The 21881-nt window shown below is 39.7% G+C and overlaps 1 protein-coding gene across 4 annotated transcripts in view; it reads right to left on the bottom strand.

Annotated features, from left to right (window-relative positions):
• Window positions 1–363: 363 nt before the first annotated feature.
• The window catches only part of SHLD1 (shieldin complex subunit 1), a 99377-nt gene continuing 77859 nt past the window's right edge, over window positions 364–21881 (bottom strand). Inside the window, exon 4 of one of the 4 annotated variants that reach the window (XM_068524260.1) lies at window positions 364–1399. In XM_068524260.1, the coding sequence (XP_068380361.1) occupies window positions 957–1399 (443 nt within the window). In that variant the 3' untranslated portion in view covers window positions 364–956. The remainder of the gene's footprint in view (window positions 1400–21881) is intronic. The other 3 variants (XM_068524259.1, XM_068524258.1, XM_068524257.1) reach the window with 3 other exon arrangements.

Below are 21881 nucleotides of genomic sequence, written 5' to 3'. Positions count from 1 at the left end.
TACAATTTGGTAAAATTCTTATACTTGATTCAGCATAAGGCTTTGTTCCCTTCAAAAAAACTCACTGAGGGCTTCTCTGGTGGTGCAGTGGTTAAGAATCCACCCGCCAATGCAGGGGACACAGATTTGAGCCCTGGTCCGGGAAGATCCCACATGCCACAGAGCACCTAAGCCCGTGCGTCACAACTACTGAGCCTGCGCTCTAGACCCCGTGAGCCACAACTACTGAGGCCCACGTGCCTAGAGCCCATGCTCCACAACAAGAGAAGACACCGCAATGAGAAGTCCGTGAACCGCAACGAAGAGTAGCTCCCGCTCGCTGCAACTAGAGAAAAACCCCCATGCAGCAACGAAGACCCAACGCAGCCAAAAATAAATAAAAATAAAATAAATAAATTAAAAACAAGAAAAAAAAACTCATTGAACGGAAGCCTATTCTCTTAGGTCGGCTTCTTCCAGAAGTAGAATCTGAGTCAAGGGTTCAGGTGCAAGAGATTTATTAAGGAAACGCTCCCAGGAGACACCAGTGAGTGGGAGAAGGACAGGGGAAGGAAGGAGCCAGGCAAGAGTAAGATTTCATGCGAAGCCCCAGCCTTGGCCTGATCAGGAGGAGAGCTCTGGAACTTGAATCATGCCTCAGAGCATGTCCTTCCTGGAGACAAGGAAGCTGGACTTTCAGACTCCCAAACCAGTTGGTCACCAGCCTTAGGTCAAAGGGTTGGGTAGGAGATGGGGTGGCCATGGAGGCAATAAAACCCCCAGACACTGCTGGCTCTCCATTTGGGCTGAACTGGCTCCAGGACCAGATCACAGATGCCAGCCTTTGCCTGCAAAGCACTTAGCTGGGGGCTGGGCACACAGAGCTGGCAAGAGACCTGAGGGGTTCTGGGTGATGCACCAGCAGTATCAGCCACAGGGCTACCCCGCATATGCTTGCTCTCACCACCAGGCAACACTTATGGGTCTTTCATCAAGTTCTGCTGCAAGAGGAAATGAATAATTTCTTTTGAAAGTCCTGGGGTCAGCTTTTCATCCTCCAGAGACGCACTTCCTTCTCTGGTTGGGTAAAAGTGGGCATCCCTGGAATGTTTCTGTAAGATGGAGCAGCCGTCCCGGTTGAAGATGACCCGTGCCATTTGAAAACTGCGGAGGGTGTACTTTTGGTTCTCCTTGCCCTTCAGTTCATTGATTTTCTGAGACAGGCACTGGTAGACAGATGTGGAGAGTGAATTTCCAGAGGCTGGCTGTGGATGGCCAAATACTTCATAGAATCTATCCAGAGATTTCCGAAGTCCAGCCTCCTCTGCCTTGGTCTCTGGTGGGCCCTTCACAGAAGGGTCAAGCCAGGAGTTCTCAGAGGTCCAGGAATCATTTTGTTCAGTATTTAGGTTACTAGCGTCTGTAAGACAAAACACATTCCAATACTCAAACACATATTTTAAAATATCAAAAAGCAAGGCAAGAGCAGATGATGTTTCTTTTCAGTTTAACACACTCACTATTCCTGGGTAACTGGCAATGGACAGAATCAGCTGATTTCAGAATCTGTTCCCACTATCCTGGGATTATGCCACTTGTCTGCTCAAAGTAAGACACTTGCATGTATCAGGGGTTCTTAACCTGGGAGTCCTTATATAGAAATTCAGGGTGGCTGTGAACTAGTATGGGGGAAAAAAATCTTATCTTATTTTCATTAACCTCTACCTGAAATTAGGAATTTCCATCCATGATGAATGTAGGCAACAAACTTATTAGCAGCAGTACCTGTGACCCTGTTACCAACAGATCACAGTTATTTTCATTTCATATTAGAGCTTGTTGAAGAGGTTTTAAAATACCATTTATGCTTATCATTATGCTATGGAACTAACTGTGTCCCTCCAAAATTCATATGTTGAAGGCCTAATCCTTAATGTGACTATAATTGGATATGGGGCTTTTAGGAGGTTATTAAGGTTAAATGAGGTCAAAAGGGTGTGGCCCTAATCAGATAGGACTGAAGGCCTTATAAGAAGAGGAAGAGACCCCTCTCTCTCCCTATTGCCTCCCACCCGCCTCCGGATGTGCAAAAACCAAGGAAAGGCCGTGTGAGCATGTGAGGACACAATGAAAAAGTGATCTTCTGTAAGCCAGAAAGAGAGTCCTAACCACAACCTGACCATGGTGGCACCCTGATCTCAGACTTTCAGCCTCTGGAACTGTGAGAAAATACATTTCTGTTGTGTGAGCCACCCAGTTTACAGTACTTTGTTAGGGCAGCCCGAGCAGCCTAAGACACACTACTCTGAAATCACCATAGTTAATAGTTCTGACACTAGATCTTATTATGTAAGTCTTAATAAAAAAGCATTACATATTCTTTACAATATCATATCTTTGTTCTTTAAATATTTTAATAACTACATTTCAATATATTTTCCTTAGTAATCCTATATGTTTTACTTCATGCATTTAAAAACATTATTCTGAGAAGGGGTCGAGAGGCTTCACCAGATGCCAAAGGGATCCATGGCACAAACACAGCAGCAGTGACCCCAGTGTGGACGATTCTGGGCATTTATGCAGTTCAGACATTTTCTTTTCTACCCCCTACAATAATCCTATAGACTCTTTACCTCTAAATTAAAATTACCACCTTTGTGCTTTTTAAAGGAGGGGTAACAAACTAAGTGATTTAATAATAGACAAGAAGAAACCAGAACTGAAGACAAACCCTAGTTCCTGTAACTTTCTGTACCTCCCTGGGCACCCTAATTCTTAACATAGGAATCTCTTAGGTCTTTTGAAACAGAATGTTCCTATCGATGTGTTCTAGAAAAGACTTCATGCAAAAAATTAATTTGCAAGTTGCAGAATTCCTTATACAACTACCAGGTTTATTCTTTAAAATTTCATACTTTAAATCAAAATATATTTTCCTTTTTTCACTCCGATATAAGCTTTATTAAATTACTAACTTTAATTCCACACACACCCCACCCTTGCTAATTCAACAAGTAGTTATAATAAAAAATATTTGTACTTGCTAATGATGAAGAATGTTGAATGATGCAGTGGGTGAAGTTTTAGAAAAGGAGGCAGGATTTGGGGTTTTGACTCTAGTTTTACTACCAGGTAGATATGACACCTTTCTGAGCTTCGGCTTTCTCATCTACAAAACAAGAGTTTTACTAAACGATCTCTTGCCTAGAACTTCTACGGTAATACAGGGAATGGAGAAGTATAATCCAAAGCATTAGAGTATCCAAAAAGAATGTGGACACACGTTTTGTGAGACACACGCAGGGCCACACGTGGACAAGCATTCATTGACTCAACACACATTTACAGAAAGGTGATGATATAAATGTAACTCATTACAAGTTGCTACAAGATAAACAGAGGATGCTGAAGACCATGTTCTTCACCTGAGATAGTTAGACCTTAACTAGGAAGAGGAGACATACTTCTAGACATCAAACAACTGGAAAATACTCACAGGATATACATAAATACACAAAGATGTGATGACATTGACTGGGGACAGCGTGGATGCAAAGACAAATGCAGTGTAAGGGAAGGATCAGCACGTAGCAGAATTAGTGAGGGGTGCCTCTTTGGAGAAGGCTACGTGCAGTCTTATTAGGAAGGGACCAGAATCAGAGACTGTGGAAACAGGAGGAGGGTTAATGAACAAGGCCATGTGGCAAGAAGAAGCAGAAACTAAACTACTCCATGGCTGGTTGTCATTATCCCCCTCTACCAGCTGGCTGTACCTTCAGCAGCCTGAGACCCAGCCTGGAGGCAGAAGGAGAGAGAATTCACAGAGTGGCCAGACAGGCTCCTGGGACAGACAACAGCGACCGTGCTTTTTAAAGAATTCAGTGGCAGGGATGGTGCTTCCATTACACTGGATTTCAGCAAGCCTAGTTTATGTCCCAGGCCCCTCAAGCCTAAAAAATAAAATAAAATTTTTAAAAAAGGAAAAGAAATTTCCTTTGCTGCTGCTATGCCCAGAGCTTCTGCCTAGTTCTGCCTAAGTTCCTCCCAACAAGCCCATTGCTGAACTGCAGCCTCCTGGATGGGCAGAGGGTGAGGGTGGCAGAGGCTGGCCTCTTTCCAGCCCTTGTGTCAGAGAAACTGCAGGAGAGGACTTCCTGGCCACCTCACTTGGAATGCTGAGCACACTTTCCAATAGCAACTTTCTTATCCACATAGGTCAATAGGTTCTACAACATGGAAGGTGATGTGGATAGACAGAGTGGAAAGCTGGGGATCATCTAAAGCAGAGTGACTTGTAACACAGTCTCCAAAGTCAAGTAGACCCAAGTTCAAATCCCTGCTCTGCCAAATTCAAGTTGTGCAACACTAAGTTACCTAACACCTCTGAGACTCAGTCTCCTGGTGTGCAAAATGGAGACACTACCAGTTATCAGCTCATGATTCTCATGTTGTGAGAATTAACTAAGATAATATATGCAAAGCACTTAGCCAACCTTGAAGAATGGCTGATTCCAGGCTGGTGATAGGAAAGTACAAGATGAGCCTGGAACATCTCACCGTTCTCTAATGCTCGAAGAATGATGGGGGCACAGCAAGGGGGAGGTGAGGCCGGCTCAAAAGGGATCCTCTGGCCAAATCTGGAACAACTTGAGCATCAAAAAAATGAGAGTTAACAGATTATAACCCATTTATTAAAACAGAAAACCATGAATCCATAAAATAATTGAAAGTTTGAAGAGGAATGGGATACTTACAGCCTCAGAGTACCTCCCCATAAGATACTTATTAGTTACAAAGGGAAAAAGAATAACTTTAAATATAGCAGAGAAGCGTGGCAAATATCACCATCCACAAGTGATCTAAATGAGCACCAATGAGTAACGGGACAAATCAAAATCATGTGCAACCTGACCAGGTGTAACGGGAAGACCCAGCATCACTTCTCGGATAGTCCTGCCAAAGGTGCATCACCTGAACCAATTATGAGGAAGCGGCAGACAAAACCAAATCAAGAGACATTCTACGAAATGAATGGCCTGTACTCTTCAGAAGTGCCAAGTTCATGAAAACCAAGGAAAGGCTGAGCAGTTGTTCCAGACTGAAGGAGACTACAGAGACAGGACGACTAAATGCAGCACATGATTTCCTCTGGCTCCTTTTGCTCTACAGAACATTCTTGGGCTCCGTGAATGGGGTCTGGGGATGAGACGGTAGTAATGTGTCACTGTTAATTTCCTGATTTTGATGGTTTCATTGGGCTTTGTAGGAGAATGTCCTTGTTTGTAGGAAAATCAGGGATGGTGCGCAACAGGTTGGTGGCTTACTCTCAAATAATTCATGAAAAAAAATGTTACTTGTACTTGCAAGTTTTCTGAGTTTGAGATTGTTTCAAGAAAAAAATTAAAACAAACCTCTGGAGGAATAATTGTTAAAATTTCTTTGGGTGGCCTACTTTAAAATTAAAACAAACAAAACAGCCTTAGTCCAGGGCTTGGCAAATGTACTCGCCTAACGAATGTACTGCCATTAGAGAGGCGAGGAGAAAGGGGAAGGGGAAGGGTCCCACCATGGCAGCATGAGGTGTTCCTTCACACCTTCCTCCCCACAGATGATCTGGTCCTGGGGGGTAAGGCAGGAAGCCAGAGGCTGAGAAGTGTCAATGGGAAGAGTGGGAGAGAGAAGGAGAGCTCAGCAGTGACACTCCAAGTAGCAGGGCAGGTACTTATTAAGTAACTGATCAATAACTTTGATATGCAGATTAAAAAATTTTTCATCTGTGTCTCACTGTTATATTTCATTTAATTTTTGAAATTCAGTATCCACGAAAGAACCTAAAAAACTAGCCTGTCTCCTCTATTTTACATGCAAATGTCAAGCAGACAGCAGCTTGTCTTCAAAGAAACCCTCCTTCCCCTTTCCAGAAGAGTAATGACAACATGCATTGAGTTATTTACTACATCAGTTCTTTTGAACACTGCCTCCAGTTCATTTCAGACTTTGATTTCCTTTTAAAATTTGCTTTACTTCCAACTACAAAGCCATCTCTCTAATCATGTGGCTGTTGTGGCCTTTTGGGTATATTAAATGTTTGGGTAAATCATTTAAATTTAAAACATTTAATTTAAATTTAAACATTTAATATGTTTGGGTAAATTTAATCTAAAAATTCATAAGAGTTATTGTACGCTGTTCAGTTGCTAGGGAATGCACTGCCATTCATGCATGCTGCACAAAGCAGGTGTCAGCACTCACTCAGCATTTACGGTGCTCCCACTGGGTGTGAAGCACGGTCCTGGTGGAGTAAATCCAACCAAGAATGAGGCTCTGAGGCATCTAGGCTGTTTTCCTCACTCCATCCTGGGAGGAAGGCATCCAAATCATTTTTAAATGTTTTTATTCTAACATAAAGTAATCCATTTCTTGATTTGTTCTCTAAGACGTGAACTTTTCTGTCAGCTCTATCCTGTTGCTGTTGCAGTTGAAGGGTTTTGTTTTGCTTTGATTTTTATTTATGTGTAAAGAGACCTGCTGCAATAATTTCACAGATGAGAGACAGGCAGAGAGATATAGGGGTTTAAAAAGTTGCACATAAAAGGGTTTCATCTTCAAGAAATTCATGGAAAAGACTCTGACAAGTACAGGTTTCTGCTAACTGACTGTACTGCTGAACTGAATGAATAAGCATTTTCAGAACTCTAATGAAAAACTGATGAACTCATAAAAGTGCTAACAAAAGATCAAGATGAAAAAAAAAATTAATTACATGGGACTGAGTGAACTGATGAGGATGAGTATAATTTTTGTGACTTTCTGTCTGAATTAAAAAAAAAAAAAATCCCACAAGGACTCAGAGGCAAAGAATATACAAATCAATTTTCACTGCAAAGTAAAGGAGCTGTTACAGTGGAGGATTACTGGACTGAATGTCAATATTATGACATAGTATGAGTGTGTTTCATGTTTGGTAATTGCAATCATTGTTGCTTTTGTTGTGGTCAAAAAAAAAAAAAAATTACAACAAAAAGTTGCACAGCTAGTTAGTAGTGAGGCTCACACTTGACACTGGGATCCTGACATTTCATTTCTCAGATAGTTTAAGGATCAGTTTTGGCTTTCGAACAACTCCTTATTTTTACATTGGCTCATACTATTTCTTAGCTATTTGTACCCACCATTCCCTTGACCCATCTCCAAAAAAGGTAAACTTTTCATTAAATAATTCCTAATTAACATTTAGAGTACAAATAAAAAACATTTTATCATGAAAAAAAATTATTTAAATTTAAATTTACCCCAACGTATTAAAAGTTTCTTCACCAGTATACAAAGCCAATCACTTCTTTTCCTGATGCACCTACACGTGGACGGAAGATGGATCTCTGATAACTTGGTCAGTTCCTGCTCAGTGGAGCATCCCCACAGCTATATTCAAACCCCACTTTATTCTACCTGTTGCTAGAGCTCAGACCTGTAGGGCTCTCAACTGGGGACTCTACTCTAGGGACAGACTGGGGATGTTTTTGTGTCAGTGATTGGACAGTGCTACTTGCATTTAGTGAGTGGGCTCAAGGATGTAAACATCCTACAATGCACAGAACAGTCCCATATATCAAAGAATCATCCTTTCCCCAAATGCCAGTAGTGCCCTCCACCCCCAGAGAGCAACACTGGCTCAAAGGATTCTGGAAGGAGTGGGAAGTGAATGCTGAATCCCACTGAATTGTAATAGATTGATTTGCCTTGAGCTCCCCGAGACATCTTTGCTACTGATCCTTGCATAGTGAATGCCCTTCTTGCTGGCACCTATTTGCACCATGCTTTCCTTCCCTCTCAGACCTTGAGATGGCTTTTTTTTTTTTTTTTTTTTTTTCTCAGTAAGGGCCCCAGTCCTAATGATTTTGGCATTATATAAATTGGGTGGAATTTCCCTTTTTATTTCAATATGCTTTCCATCATGAATAGATTTCTCTAGGATTTGCAAGAAGAGAGAAGGATGGGGCTTGACGCCACAACGCTCTTGCATGCATTGCTTCCAGGTCATCTATCCACCAGAACATCCGTTTGTTAAATTTTCTTTTGACCAAAGAGAGAAGAGATAACGTATAGATATTTGAGATTCTTATAAACCTAAAACTATTTTTATATCTTGAGGAGTTATAGAGGTTATTTGAGTTTAGTAATCCGAGACAGTCAATTAGCATGGAGCATTTGAGATTAATGGCTGCGTTCTGAGATTAATGCCATTGGCCATCAGAAACCCGGATATTTAATGGGGGTTTCTTCCAGTGACTCTTCAGTGCCTACTTCTGCAGCTGATAAGCGCACAGTGGGGTTTGACCTCTGCGGCACATTTTAGGTTACATCCTTAACAGGTTCCCTTTAAATGGGCTTGACGTTTAACTCTGCCTCCTCCAGGCAGCAGCATCAATAGCTGCCCACTCTGCCTATTTGTCCAGAGTTTCTTTTACCAGCAACTGCTAATTGGGAGGATCTGTGGCTTCAAGGCTGTACAGAGCTGAAAGAAATCTACTCTAAGACAATAAACATATGACGGATTATCAGGATTCAAGGAAAGAAGGAACATGTGGTTTGTATGGCCTTCTATGTTGCTTGGAGGGGAAGCTGCTCATTTCTCAGGGCACTGCGTGGCACACTCCTAAGGGTGACCCTGCTGCCTTGGTTTGTCTGTTGGAGGCTCTAAGAAAAAGTCACGGGCATGAGAGAACAAGGTGAATGGGAGGAGGGCACACTTTGGGTGCACTGACTCATCTTCTTCATGACAGCAGTCAGAGGCCTCCCAAGGTATCTACATGGGTGAGCTACCAATTTTAGTGTATTAGGGTTTGTGGTCCAAGGATGTGGGGCACCACTCTGCTAGGCTGCATCTTCCTGCTCCAGATCTCACCTACCTTTCCTTCATATCCTCTCCTACGCCTCTCATTCCTGCCTCCCCACTCCATACTTTGTGGAGGAATAGAGGATTGAGCAGGATCACTGGATGGACAAAAATAAGTCCTACCTCCAGCCCCACAGGCTGCAGGGTGCTGATACCTCTGCATCCTGGCTTCTTTCCTGATCCTGGAACGCATCAAGAATGTTCCCTCTTCAAAACCTTTGCACTTGCTGTTCCTCCCTGTGGAACATGATCTTTCCACATATCCGCACAGTTGGTTTCCTCACAACCTTCAGTTCTCTGCTCAGATGTTACCTTCTCAGTGAGGCCTTCTGTATTAGTCAGGATGGGCTAGGGTATGCTACTTAACAAGCAAGCCCCAAATCTCATAAAACAACAAGGGATTGTTCCTTACTACTTGCACTCTGTGTCATACTACAAGTGGATCTGTATCATCCTTGCCCTTTCCCTGGAACCCAGGCCACTGGGGCAGCCACTACCTCAACATTGTTTAGTGACTATAGCAGAGGGAAAAGAGCATGGTGGAGCAGACAGTCACCGGGAGAGCTCTGTCACTTCTGTTCACATATCATTGCCAATGTTAAGTTGTATGGCCAAACCTGATTTCAAAAGAATGAGGAAGAAAAATTCTCCTGTAGGGAGAGGCAGAGATTACTGGTGAACAATAATTCAGTCTGCCATACTTTCCTCGAGCACACTATTTAAAATTACATTTCCTTCACTCCCTAGACCCTTGCTGTCCCTATCTCCCTTGTCTGCCTTATACTTTCCATATAAACCTAACAGTACCTAATAATGTATGATTTGTTTGTTTATTGTCAATCTTCTCCTACTCAAGGTTTTTTGTCTCTCTTGTTACCTGGTGTATCCCCAGGGCCAGCACACGGTAGATACATTTTAAAAATTTTGATGTTTTGTTTTATTTGATGAGTTTTACTTTCAAATGCACATGTAAATGTGTGTATTAGTAGGGTGACCACTATTCACTAGCGTAACTGGGCTGTTTGCCCAGCAAATCCCCTGTTTGTGCCTATTGTCTCAATTAATTATTAATAGCACCCTTTTTCACTCTCAAACGGGCCTTGGATTACACAATCCACTATGTGAATACATGAATCATGATAAATTACATATATAAGCTGACGCTGGAGGAGGGGGCACATATATCTTGGTCAACAGTGAGACGTTCCACCACACATACCTGGGGCGGGGCAGGGGGGTTGAGTTTGATGCCAGAAATAATGCCAGTCTGTGGTATAAATAATGTACCTACAGACTTTTTTTTTTTTTTTTTTTGCTAAACCTTCTGTGGATTTGTTCTACTGTACTCCAAGACCATCCTCTTTTCCTTTCCCCTCTTTTTCATACCTGGTATTTCTCCTACCCTCTTGCTGTCCAAGAACCTTTTTATTACTGCCCTGCAAGTGAAGGGCCTCGGTTCACTCTACCCCATCAGCAACTTGCTTAGATTCCTCTTTCTGGTTTCATCTGACTGTCCCCCTCCTCTTAAGGTATAACACCAGCACTGTTACTTACTTCCTATCTTATTAATAACGTAAAATTAATGACAAGAAAAATCAATCAGCTTAAGCCTCCTTTTGCCTGATGGTTTATACGGTTTAGAATTTGCAGCTGTTCCTTTAAAGGACAAAAACCACATACAAGGGAGCCCAAGGAGGTGTGGACATCAAGATATTTAATCCCAGTTAACACCTCAAAGGATGGATGGTCTGGTCAGGTGTTTTTGAAACCACAGTCTAGGTCTGTACTTACTTACATCTGAAAGTAAAAACTGGATGAATCACCCATGCTGTCACCTTTCATCCTAATGACGAACAGATGCAATGGGCAGAGGACACAGACCTCTAAAAGGCAACTGTTGTGAAATAAAATGAATGCTGGAAAAATACAAAAATATGTGTGATAGGTGAACAGCCCTAAAAGTAGGTGCCCAGGGCAATTAATAAGGTCAGTCTCTACTGTCTGATTCATAAGCTATCTTACTTTTACCTTGGCATTTTATGTCTTTTTCTAAAGAAATTAAAAATGTTCTGAAAATTACAGGGAACTATAATATCTAAGTTCACACCACTCCAGATTGACAATTAACATATGTCATATTTGCTTCAAGTCTTTTTTTCCTATTAAAGAAGAATTAAACAATTCAATTAAAGTTGACATAGAAATAGAAATTCCTACATAGAAATTGATTCCTTCCAGCCCATTTTTATACCTTACATATATATGTATCCATAAGCAAGACAGTGTTGCTTTATGTGTGATGATCTTTTTAATCTTATTTTCAATATACAAAGTTTTGCTTTTTTTCACCCAACCTTATGATTTTTTACTTCTAGCCATTATTGATATATATATACATGTGAATGTAGGGACAGGCTGCATTAGTTTTCATCCATCCTCTTGCTGAAGGACATGTGGGTTGTGCCTAATTTTTCACTATCACAAACAAGGCCTTAGTGAGCCCTTGTGCACTTGTGAGACTTTCTCTGGAAATACATACAGGAGTGGAATTGCTGAGTTGAAGGAAACATGCGTTTTCGATTTCACTAGATCCTGACAGATCACTCTCCAAAGTGGTTGCAGCATTTACAGTCCCACCAGCACTGTCTAGATTTTCCTGTTTCTCCACAGCTTCGCCAAACCCTGATATTGTCAGACATTTCAAGCGGTATCTCATTATTGGGTTCACATTTCTCTGATTACTCGCATGGCTGAGCTGCTCTTCATATACTTATTGGCCACTTGAGTTTCCTTACTGTGAACTGCATGTTCATATTCTTTACCATTTTTCTTTCTGTTTTTTTTTTTGTCTCTTTTCTATATTCTTTTTAATGGCATAGAAAATGAATTATAAAGAAAACAATATCTTTGTCTGACTTTTCTCCAATTAATCTCATGACTAGTTTTTTTTCCAGTCTGAAGGGGATTAAAAAAAAAAAAATGTGAGGATGAAAAACAGACTTCATGAGAAGCCTCAAGTTCTGTTTTTGTTCTAATGGCAAACTTTCTCAAGCAAAACAACTCTCCTGGTGTCAGCTTATCACTACCAAAAAGTGATATTATGTTTCTACTCGATTTAATAAAAAAGTCATACACCAAGCCTGATCCAGGGGCCGGGATCACATCCAGCTTACTGAGTCTCATTTTCCAGACAAGAAAATTAAGATAGGACCAAGTCTCCAGAGTCACTTAATGCAGAGATTTGCAACTAGAACACAAAAAAAGGCTAATCTGCTCATTAATTTTCTTAATTAAAATCATTTTTATGTAACTATCATTTGCCATAATGAGGATCGCTGATGGTTTTACATGTTGGTGATGATGGGCCAGGCAAGGGGTTCAAGAGCCTCCCGAGATGATTCATAATTGACGTTTAGAGACCACAGGCTTAGATCCTAGAAATGCATAACAATTCTCTTCTTTACTATGAGACCGAGGATTAGCCTGAGGCTTGATTTAAAACAGCTTGGTTTCGTATTTTGTTAAGTAGTAACCAAGTTAACGGGACAGAGAACCTGATCCTTTCACAGCTGGAAAAGCCAAGGGGAGTTACCTTGTTCAACTCTCTCACTTTCTGGACCAGAACTGTTTAGCTAAAGTTGGAACAAGAGCTGTGGTCCCCACAGACATAGAGAATAGACTTGTTGCCAAAGGGAAGGGCCGGTGGGGGAGGGATAAACTGGGAGTTTGGGGTTAGCAGATGCAAACTATTACTTATAGAATGGATAACGACAAGGTCTTACTGTATAGCACAGAGAACTATATTTAAGGTCCTGAGATAAACCATAATGGAAAAAAATGTATATATATATATATATATATATATATATATATATGTATAACTGAATCACTTTGCTGTACAACAGAAATTAACATTGTAAATCAAGTTTTTCAATTAAAAAAATTGTTAAAAAAAAAGAACTGTAATCCATTGATTGTTAAAAAAAAAGAACTGTGATCCATTGACCCCGTCCACGTTCTGGGCACGAGGAGTCCTGAGAAGGGATGACCAGGAGAGGCCATCAGACAAGGGACCTAAGCTCCTTCAGGAGCCATTTCGAATTAGGCGCTTCACAGTAACATTTAAAGCCGTTGTTTTAAAGTGTTTTTCCCCCAGGTGGTTTTTAAAATCTCATTTACATGGGATGTTTCAGCAGATTTGTTTCAAATCCTGGCCTAGATAGTAAGGAACAATTGTGAGCAGAAAAAGCAAATGAGTTGGATTTAGGTTGCTATGGCAACATTACCATTTTGAATACGGCTGTTTACTTCAGCAGAGTTGATTTAAACGTGAGCCGCTAATTAAGATGATGCTTGAAACTTTAACCTTAACCTTCACTGTAAGAAAAAAGTAAGCACTTTAAAAATGATGCTTGAAGTGTTGCTGGAGACATATTTAGCAAGAAGATCCTTCCCCTTTGCTGGAGAAGCAAAAAGCCAATCCGTTTTCCTTGAAGAAGAATGAGGGCCTACTCACAATCTGTCCAAATCCACAAGTCAGTATTTCCTAGTTTTAAGATTTAAAGAGGAACAGAACAGAATTCCTGTCAAAACTGAGCCAGTTCCAGTGTTGACACCGGCAGTAAGACTTTCTGAGAGAGACAGACAAGGAAAGTCTGATATTTCTCTACACATAGCAGTATTTTTGTTAGACACATATTTGTGTAAACAGATTTCACTCCACATCAAATCAAAGTTAAGTACATCTATGAAGTGACAGACTGAATTGGAAACAAATACACCAGAATGTAAATATATAGCTGAGTGTTCCCCCTTCAAAGTAATCGCCCTGGGGAGTGGGGGGGGGGGGGGAGTTCTTATTTTAAAAATGCTGATGTTGCTGAGAACATTTTGGAGCCTCTTAGAAAGTGTCTTCACTTGCTCCGGAAACTTTTTTTTTTAACATCTTTATTGGAGTATAATTGCTTTACAATGGTGTGTTAGTTTCTGCTTTATAACAAAGTGAATCAGCTATACATATACATATATCCACATATCTCCTTCTTGCGTCTCCCTCCCACCCTCCCTATCCCACACCTCTAGGTGGTCACGAAGCACCAAGCTGATCTCCCTGTGCTATGTGGCTGCTTCCCACCAGCTATCTATTTTACATTTGGAAGTGTATGTAAATCAATGCCACTCTCTCACTTCGTCCCAGCTTACCCTTCCCCCTCCCCGTGTCCTCAAGTCCATTCTCTACGTCTGCGTCTTTATTCCTGTCCTGCCCCTAGGTTCTTCAGAACATTTTTTTTTTTTTTTTTTAGATTCCATATATATGTGTTAGCATACATATATGTGTTTTTCTCTTTCTGACTTACTTCACTCGGTATGATAGACTCTAGGTCCAGCCACCTCACTACAAATAACTCAATTTCATTTCTTTTTATGGCTGAGTAATATTCCACTGTATATATGTGCCACATCTTCTTTATCCATTCATCTGTTGATGGACACTTAGGTTGCTTCCATGTCCTGGCTATTGTAAATAGAGCTGCAATGAACGTTGTGGTACATGACTCTTTTTTTCTCAGGGTATATGCCCAGTAGTGGGATTGCTGGGTTGTATGGTAGTTCTATTTTTAGTTTTTTAAGGAACCTCCATACTGTTCTCTATAGTGGCTGTATCAATTTACATTCCCACCAGCAGTGCAAGAGAGTTCCCTTTTCTCCACACCCTCTCCAGCATTTATTCTTTGTAGATTTTTTGATGATGGCCATTCTGACTGGTGTGAGGTGATACCTCATTGTAGTTTTGATTTGCATTTCTCTAATGATTAGTGATGTTGAGCATCCTTCCACGTGTTTGTTGGCAATCTGTATATCTTCTTTGGAGAAATGTCTATTTAGGTCTTCTGCCCATTTTTGGATTGGGTGATTTGTTTTTTTGATATTGAGCTGCAAGAGCTCCTTGTAAGTTTTGGCGATTAATCCTTTGTCAGTTGCTTCATTTGCAAATATTTTCTCCCATTCTGAGGATTGTCTTTTCGTCTTGTTTATGGTTTCCTTTGCTGTGCAAAAGCTTCTAAGTTTCATTAGGACCCATTTGTTTAGTTTTGTTTTTATTTCCATTTCTCTAGGAGGTGGGTCAAAAAAGATCTTGCTGTGATGTATGCCATAGAGTGTTCTGCCTATGTTTTCCTCTAAGAGTTTTACAGTGTCTGGCCTTATATTTAGGTCTTTAATCCATTTTGAGTTTATTTTTGTATATGGTGTTAGGGAGTGTTCTAATTTCATTCTTTTACATGTAGCTGTCCAGTTTTCCCAGCACCACTTATTGAAGAGGTTGTCTTTTCTCCATTGTATATTCTTGCCTCCTTTATGAAAAATAAGGTGACCATATGTGTGTGGGTTTATCTCTGGGCTTTCTATCCTGTTCCATTGATCTATATTTCTGTTTTTGTGCCAGTACCATACTGTCTTGATTACTGTAGTTTTGTAGTATAGTCTGAAGTCAGGGAGCCTGATTCCTCCAGCTCTGTTTTTCTTTCTCAAGATTGCTTTGGCCTTTTGGGGTCTTTTGTGTTTCCATACAAATTGTGAATTTTTTTTTTTCTAGTTCTGTGAAAAATGCCATTGGTAATTTGATAGGGATTGCATTAAATCTGTAGATTGCTTTGGGTAGTAGAGTCATTTTCACAATGTTGATTCTTCAAATCCAAGAACATGGTATATCTCTCCATCTGTTGGTATCATCTTTAATTTCTTTCATCAGTGTTTTATAGTTTTCTGCATACAGGTCTTTTGTCTCCTTAGGTAGGTTTATTCCTAGATATTTTATTCTTTTTGTTGCAATGGTAAATGGGATTGTTTCCTTAATTTCTCTTTCAGATTTTTCATCATTAGTGTATAGGAATGCAAGAGATTTCTGTGCGTTAATTTTGTATCTTGCTACTTTACCAAATTCGTTGATTAGCTCTAGTAGTTTTCTGGTAGCATCTTTAGGATTCTCTATGTATAGTATCATGTCATCTGCAAACAGTGACAGCTTTTCTTCTTCTTTTCCGATTTGGATTCCTTTTATTTCTTTTTCTTCTCTGATTGCTGTGGCTAAAACTTCCAAAACTATGTTGAATAATAATGGTGAGAGTGATCAACCTTGTCTTGTTCCTGATCTTAGTGGAAATGGTTTCAGTTATGTACCATTGAGAACGATGTTGGCTGTGGGTTTGTCATATATGTTCTTTATTATGTTGAGGTAAGTAAGTTCCCTCTATGCCTACTTTCTGGAGCGTTTTTATTATAAATCGGTGTTGAATTTTGTCAAAAGCTTTTTCTGCATCTACTGAGATGAGATTAGCTAATCCAACAGCACATTAAAAGGATCATACACCATGATCAAGTGGGGTTTATCCCAGGAATGCAAGGATTCTTCAGTATACGCAAATCAATCAATGTGATAAACCATATTAACAAATTGAAGGAAACTTCTTTTGGATGTCCTCATTGGTGGCAAATCTCCATCCACAGAGGACAGAATTACCCTTTTGGAAAATGTCAAGAGGCATTAGGAGTGAAATCTGATAAATAATGTAGGTGATCCTGCAGGGTAACTGGGTATGGGTTAAAAAGCAAGGTTTATCTCCAAAAGGAAATTGCTTTTCTTATGTTTCGCATGCTGGTTCTGAAAGTAGTTCTCACAAAGGAATTCCAAAGTCAGTTCTATGCAATAGCAAGCAGCATGGTTTCAATGTACATATATGTTCAAATTTGCTACCTTAAAGGACAAGCTAATGCGGATTTAAGTTCTGGCTATTGTAAAAAAGCTCATAGTCATAGATTAGAAATCTGAATATTTTTGTCCTGACAGATAAGATGTTGGCGAGTGTGGACTTTGTGTTTAGAAGACGTGAGTTAGTCCTACCATGGCCACTTACTGCCTATGTGACCATGGGCAAGTTACTTAACATCTCTGAATCTCCATGTTGTCATCTGTAAAATGGGAATAATAGCTCTGCCTCATAGGACTGTTGTAAGAATTAAATGATTTATTAGTATAAAACCTAGCATGTAGTAAGTGCTCAACAAATATAAGTTACTTTATAATTATCACAGTGACAAGAGTAGTACCAGAAGCAGAGTTGTTGCATGTATGTATTAAGCTATTTGCCATTTAGCATCTAGGCCTTTTTTTTTTTTTTGGCCACACCATGCGGCATGTGGGATCTTAGTTCCCTGACCAGGGATTGAACCTGAGTCCCCTACATTGGAAGCACAAAGTCTTAACCACTGGACTGCCAGGGAAGTCCCAGCATCCAGGATTTTAAAAAGTGAATTGTAAATGCTCCTGTAGGTCTTCTCTGCAGTGATAAATTAACATTATAAGCAAAGTCTAGATGAACAAGCATTCATTACTGCTCCATCCTGGTGTCAGAGTTAGTGGGATGAATCATAGTGAACATTGCCCATCTCACAGCAGTAGGACTATGATTACAGAGAGGTCCCAAGTGCATGCTCTGCAAAGCAAACACAATCCCACTGTGGGTGGAAACAGCAGGTGCCTCAGCGTGTGGGCATGTCAAACACAGAAGCCCAGGCTGGTGGAGCCCTCATCTGTCCCCCCAAGGAGCACCAGCACCAGAGTGTGGGTGGGACTGAAATGACTCAACCTCCAGGGAGTCTGTGGGGGTGGTGGTTTTGGAAGTAGATGGAGATCAAGTGAAGAACTTCAGGGAAAGTTTAGGTTAATAAATACATATGAAAGAGAAACAGGTTACATTAAAAATAAAAAAAGATTGAGAAACTAGGAAGAAAAGATTTGGGTTCACAGAATGACTGCTGGCTGAGTCAGAATTGTAGTGCTGAGTTAAATTTTAAAAGGCAAGATGAGACTGGGAAATACAATGAGAACAGTTACAGGAGATAATTCTTAATTTCCTTCTCTCTTCTCCCTTCTCTCACTAACAGCTGAATCTGAAGAAAGGCAAAGCTTTGAGCCTTCTCTTCTGTAACAAATAACTTCAGAGAACACAGAAAACTCAGTGGAAGTGGGAAAAAAGCCATAAACAAAATTTTTAAATAGCATAATATACAACCTATGCAGAAAAGGCCTATAAACAGCAGAGAAATGAAAGCTAAGGCTGACTAAATGACAGAAAATATGGGCTGTGAGGGGTTTAGGATGCATTTGTGTTGAAAATGTTTCTAACATGGAAACAGGAGCTAGAAGGGCTAGAAGTGGGTGCAAACATGGAATTTTGAATTTCCACCTTTACAAGGATATGACAAATCCTTCCTGTGACCAAATATCTAAAAACGCTGGTTAAGATATTTTTTAAAAATCTCTTACATGCATGACTAAGCTGGAATAAAGTAAAGAAAGCCCTTAGAGACCAAAAGGAAAACAGGAGTGGGTGTTCCAAGAGGTAAGTGAATCCTGAGCTGGTGCCTAAACCTAGCATATCAGCTTTAATGGCCACACAGCATTCGGGACACAAAGTCTAGGTCATGGCCAGATGGGGTGCTTGAAAGGAAGCTCACTGCACAAGGCTGAGAGCCCTGTAGCTCCGCCCTCAGAGAAAAGATGGACTAGAAAGAAATGTGCCTTGGAAAGGGTTGTAGGAACTTCCCTGGTGGTCCAGTGGGTAAGACTCCGAGCTTCCACTGCAGGGGGCATGTGTTCAATCCTTGGTTGGGGAACTAGGATCCCACATGACATGTGGCGAGGCTAAAAATATTTTTAAAAAATAAAAAAATAAAAATAAAGGGTTGCACTAAAAACACTTGTCTGTCTTGGCTTTGCTCTGAGTGGAGAGAAAAAAAAGAACCATCTCTCCAGAAATATAACCATGAGCCAGACCTCACATATATTTGTGGTCTGAGTTGAGACTATTCTGTGGTCTAAAATCCTCTATGCTAGTATTTATTTTAATATGGTTCCAGACTGATGTGCTCTCATATGTTTAGAGAAAGCAAATGCAAGCCCTTTTTAGAAGATTGTACTCTCACTCCAAATCTCAAAAGAAACCCTACACACAAAGTTCCATGGAATATGAGTTTACAGTAAAAACAATACTCACAAAATACCTATTTAAACAAGGCACCTTTGTTGAGAGGGAGTAAAGAAAAAGAACCAGCACTAGAATGAGACTCACAGAAACAGATTATTGGACTTAACAGAATATAAAATAAATATGCTTTTGTTAAAGAAATAAAATAGGGATTCGGAAGTTTGACTAAAGAACAAGAGACTACAAAAAATAAACAAACAGGTAAATTAGAAAAAGAGACAAAAAAGCTTAGAAAAATGTAAAATTATAATAATAGGTATTTATACCTCAGTAGATAGGTAAAACAGAAGATTAGACACTGCTGGACAGAGAATTAGAAAATGGAAATCAGATTTGAAGATTTACTCAGAATTTACCACAGAGAGACAGAGATGGAGAAAACAAAACAAAACAAAATTGAGATGTGTAAGTCAAAGTGAGACGTTCTCACATGCATCTGATGGGAATTTCAGAAAAAGATAATAGAGAGAATGTAGGAAAGGCAATGACAATGAGTTAATGAGTGAGAATTTCTTAGAACTGATAAAAGCATGAATTCTCAAATTTAGCAATCACAGTGTTTTGCAAGCAGGATAAATGAAAAGAATTCTGTGGCTAGGTACAAGATAAAACTATAGATTATCAAAGGCAAAAATAAAAATCCTAAAACCAGCCATAAAGAAGACAGATTACCTATAAATGAATGATAATTAAGTTGACTGTTGATGTTTCAATAGCAGCAATGCAAGCAAGAAGGCAGTGGAATAATATCTTTGAAGTTCTAAGAGAAAATAACTGCCAACCCAGGGCCACTCAGGAAATGATGAGGAAATTAAGATATTTAACTGGCCATTTAACAAAATCATAAATGTCATAGCCAGACTGCCCTCATATCCAAAGCTCATTCTCTAAGAGTGCTTAAAATGGACAATATTCATACCACCTAGGTCAATTTATGGAGATTTTATCTTAAGGCAGAGGAATGAGCTACATAGAATTTTCATGTTTTCTATTCCTTTTGGTGATTCACTAATATAGTTCAGCTATCCTTGAAACGGTATTCCAATGCTAGACTTTGATCCCAAATCACAGGTGATCACCTTAAAAGTGTAGCTTATTCTACATTTTGTTTCCCAAAAGTTTCATTCTGTAATGAATTAATTATGCAAAATCATTCAACTTCAAAGTTGTTCTAGTTGGTTTTATTAAAAATGTAGATGCTTTTAATGTTTTGCAGATGTCATTTTCTCTCTGTAATCAACTGTTTCCATATGTTTTTCAAAAATTACTCACTTGATCTTCCTAAGTCAGCTCATGCTGCTACTCTAGTGCCCTCAGTATTGCAATACTAATTGTGCAGCCATTGGCTTACAGATCAAGCACTCTTTTGGGAAAAAAAGGAAAATAATTATTTTTACTCTCTCATGATATTCACTCTCTTTGAAGAGATCACATGAAAGAAGAAATATAGCTTAATTTTAAGAAAGCAAACTTTCTTTTAGCCAATGAACTATGTCAATCATAAGAAGATACACAGAATCAGAGGTTATGACTCACAAAGTTATTAGCAGTAACATTTGCTGCCTTATTGATTTTTTGTTACCTAAGATCCTTCTTAAATTCATTTCATTTCACATATAAATGAAACAGTTTTCTTGCATAAACCTAGAAAGGGGTACAAATTTGTAGGGGACTATGAAGAAGGAAAAGGAGGAAAATGACCTAGTTATACTGGTCATTCCAGATAACTAAATTTCTTTGACCTCTGAGTGGCAAAACCTCAAATGCATTTGAAACTTCAGCTCTTTTAAAAGGAGCCCCCCAAACTCCATGCACGCAATAAATCTTTCATGCATATTTCTGTTTTCCTATACACTGACCTAGGTAGTATATAATTGGGTATACACATATGTAAAAATCCACCAAGCTGTAACACATAAGACCTGTGTACTTTATAAGAATTGTATCTCAATTAAAAAAATATCTACACACACAGACACACACACACACACACACACACACACACACTCCCTGTCTTCAATAAGTCTTGAATGTGGCATAGACGTTAAGGTTTTTTTTTTTAAAAAGATTCCCAGATGATTCTAATGTTCATCTAATGTTCAGTTCGGTTCAGCTGCCCGAAGACAGCTGGAACATGTCTTGATTAGAATAGCCATTCAGCAAATATTTGTTTCAATAAATGTATGAATGAGTGAATGATGAACCAACAAACTAATAAATATCTATGTTATTCACGGTTGTAGGTATACCATTGATTGAGGCCAGAAAAAACCCTAAGACTGTCCAAAAAAAAAAAAAAATAGGCATGCCACATGTTTTAAGCACTTTAAATGCCTTATCTTTCCTCACAACGACTCTGTGAGGGAAGTTTACTGTTCCTGATCTTTAGTTGCAGCCAACATAAATCACTTTGGCTACCTTAAGCAGAAAGAGAGGTATTAAGAAGTATAACATAATTCATATCATTGTTAGGAAAGCTGCAGAGACAGACTCTAAGCTAAACTTTTAGGGGTTACTCCTCAAATCACTAAGCAGAACTGGACAGCCAAAGGGGCCGCTGGAACCTAAAGAACCAGGAAGCTGCTGCTACAGATGCTGCTCCAAACTCAGTTTCTGCTACAATTTGGAAGCTTCTCAATCAGGAAGCTGCCTGTCAAGTCAGGAAGCTATTACTACAGCTGCCAGTTTCAGAACCATGCTGCCTCTGCCATTATCCACACCAGCTAGAAATGAAGGTCCCAGCCCCATCTGTCTTCCCACATAATCTAAGCCTGAATTCAGAGCTTTATGGGAATGCATTTGATTAGCAGATCCGACTCACATCCAGAACACTAGCTGCAGCAGGTTCTAGAAATGAAAACTGCCACCCTCTGTAAGACAAGAAATGATGCTAGGAGGAGGCAGGAATGGGCATTAAGTGGGCTAATTAATAGACTCACAGATAATGAAACTGAGGC

The sequence above is a fragment of the Eschrichtius robustus genome, chromosome 16 (assembly GCF_028021215.1).
Source record: "Eschrichtius robustus isolate mEscRob2 chromosome 16, mEscRob2.pri, whole genome shotgun sequence".
Classification (NCBI taxonomy): Eukaryota; Metazoa; Chordata; class Mammalia; order Artiodactyla; family Eschrichtiidae; genus Eschrichtius; species Eschrichtius robustus.
This window is presented reverse-complemented; position numbering and strand designations above follow the sequence as displayed.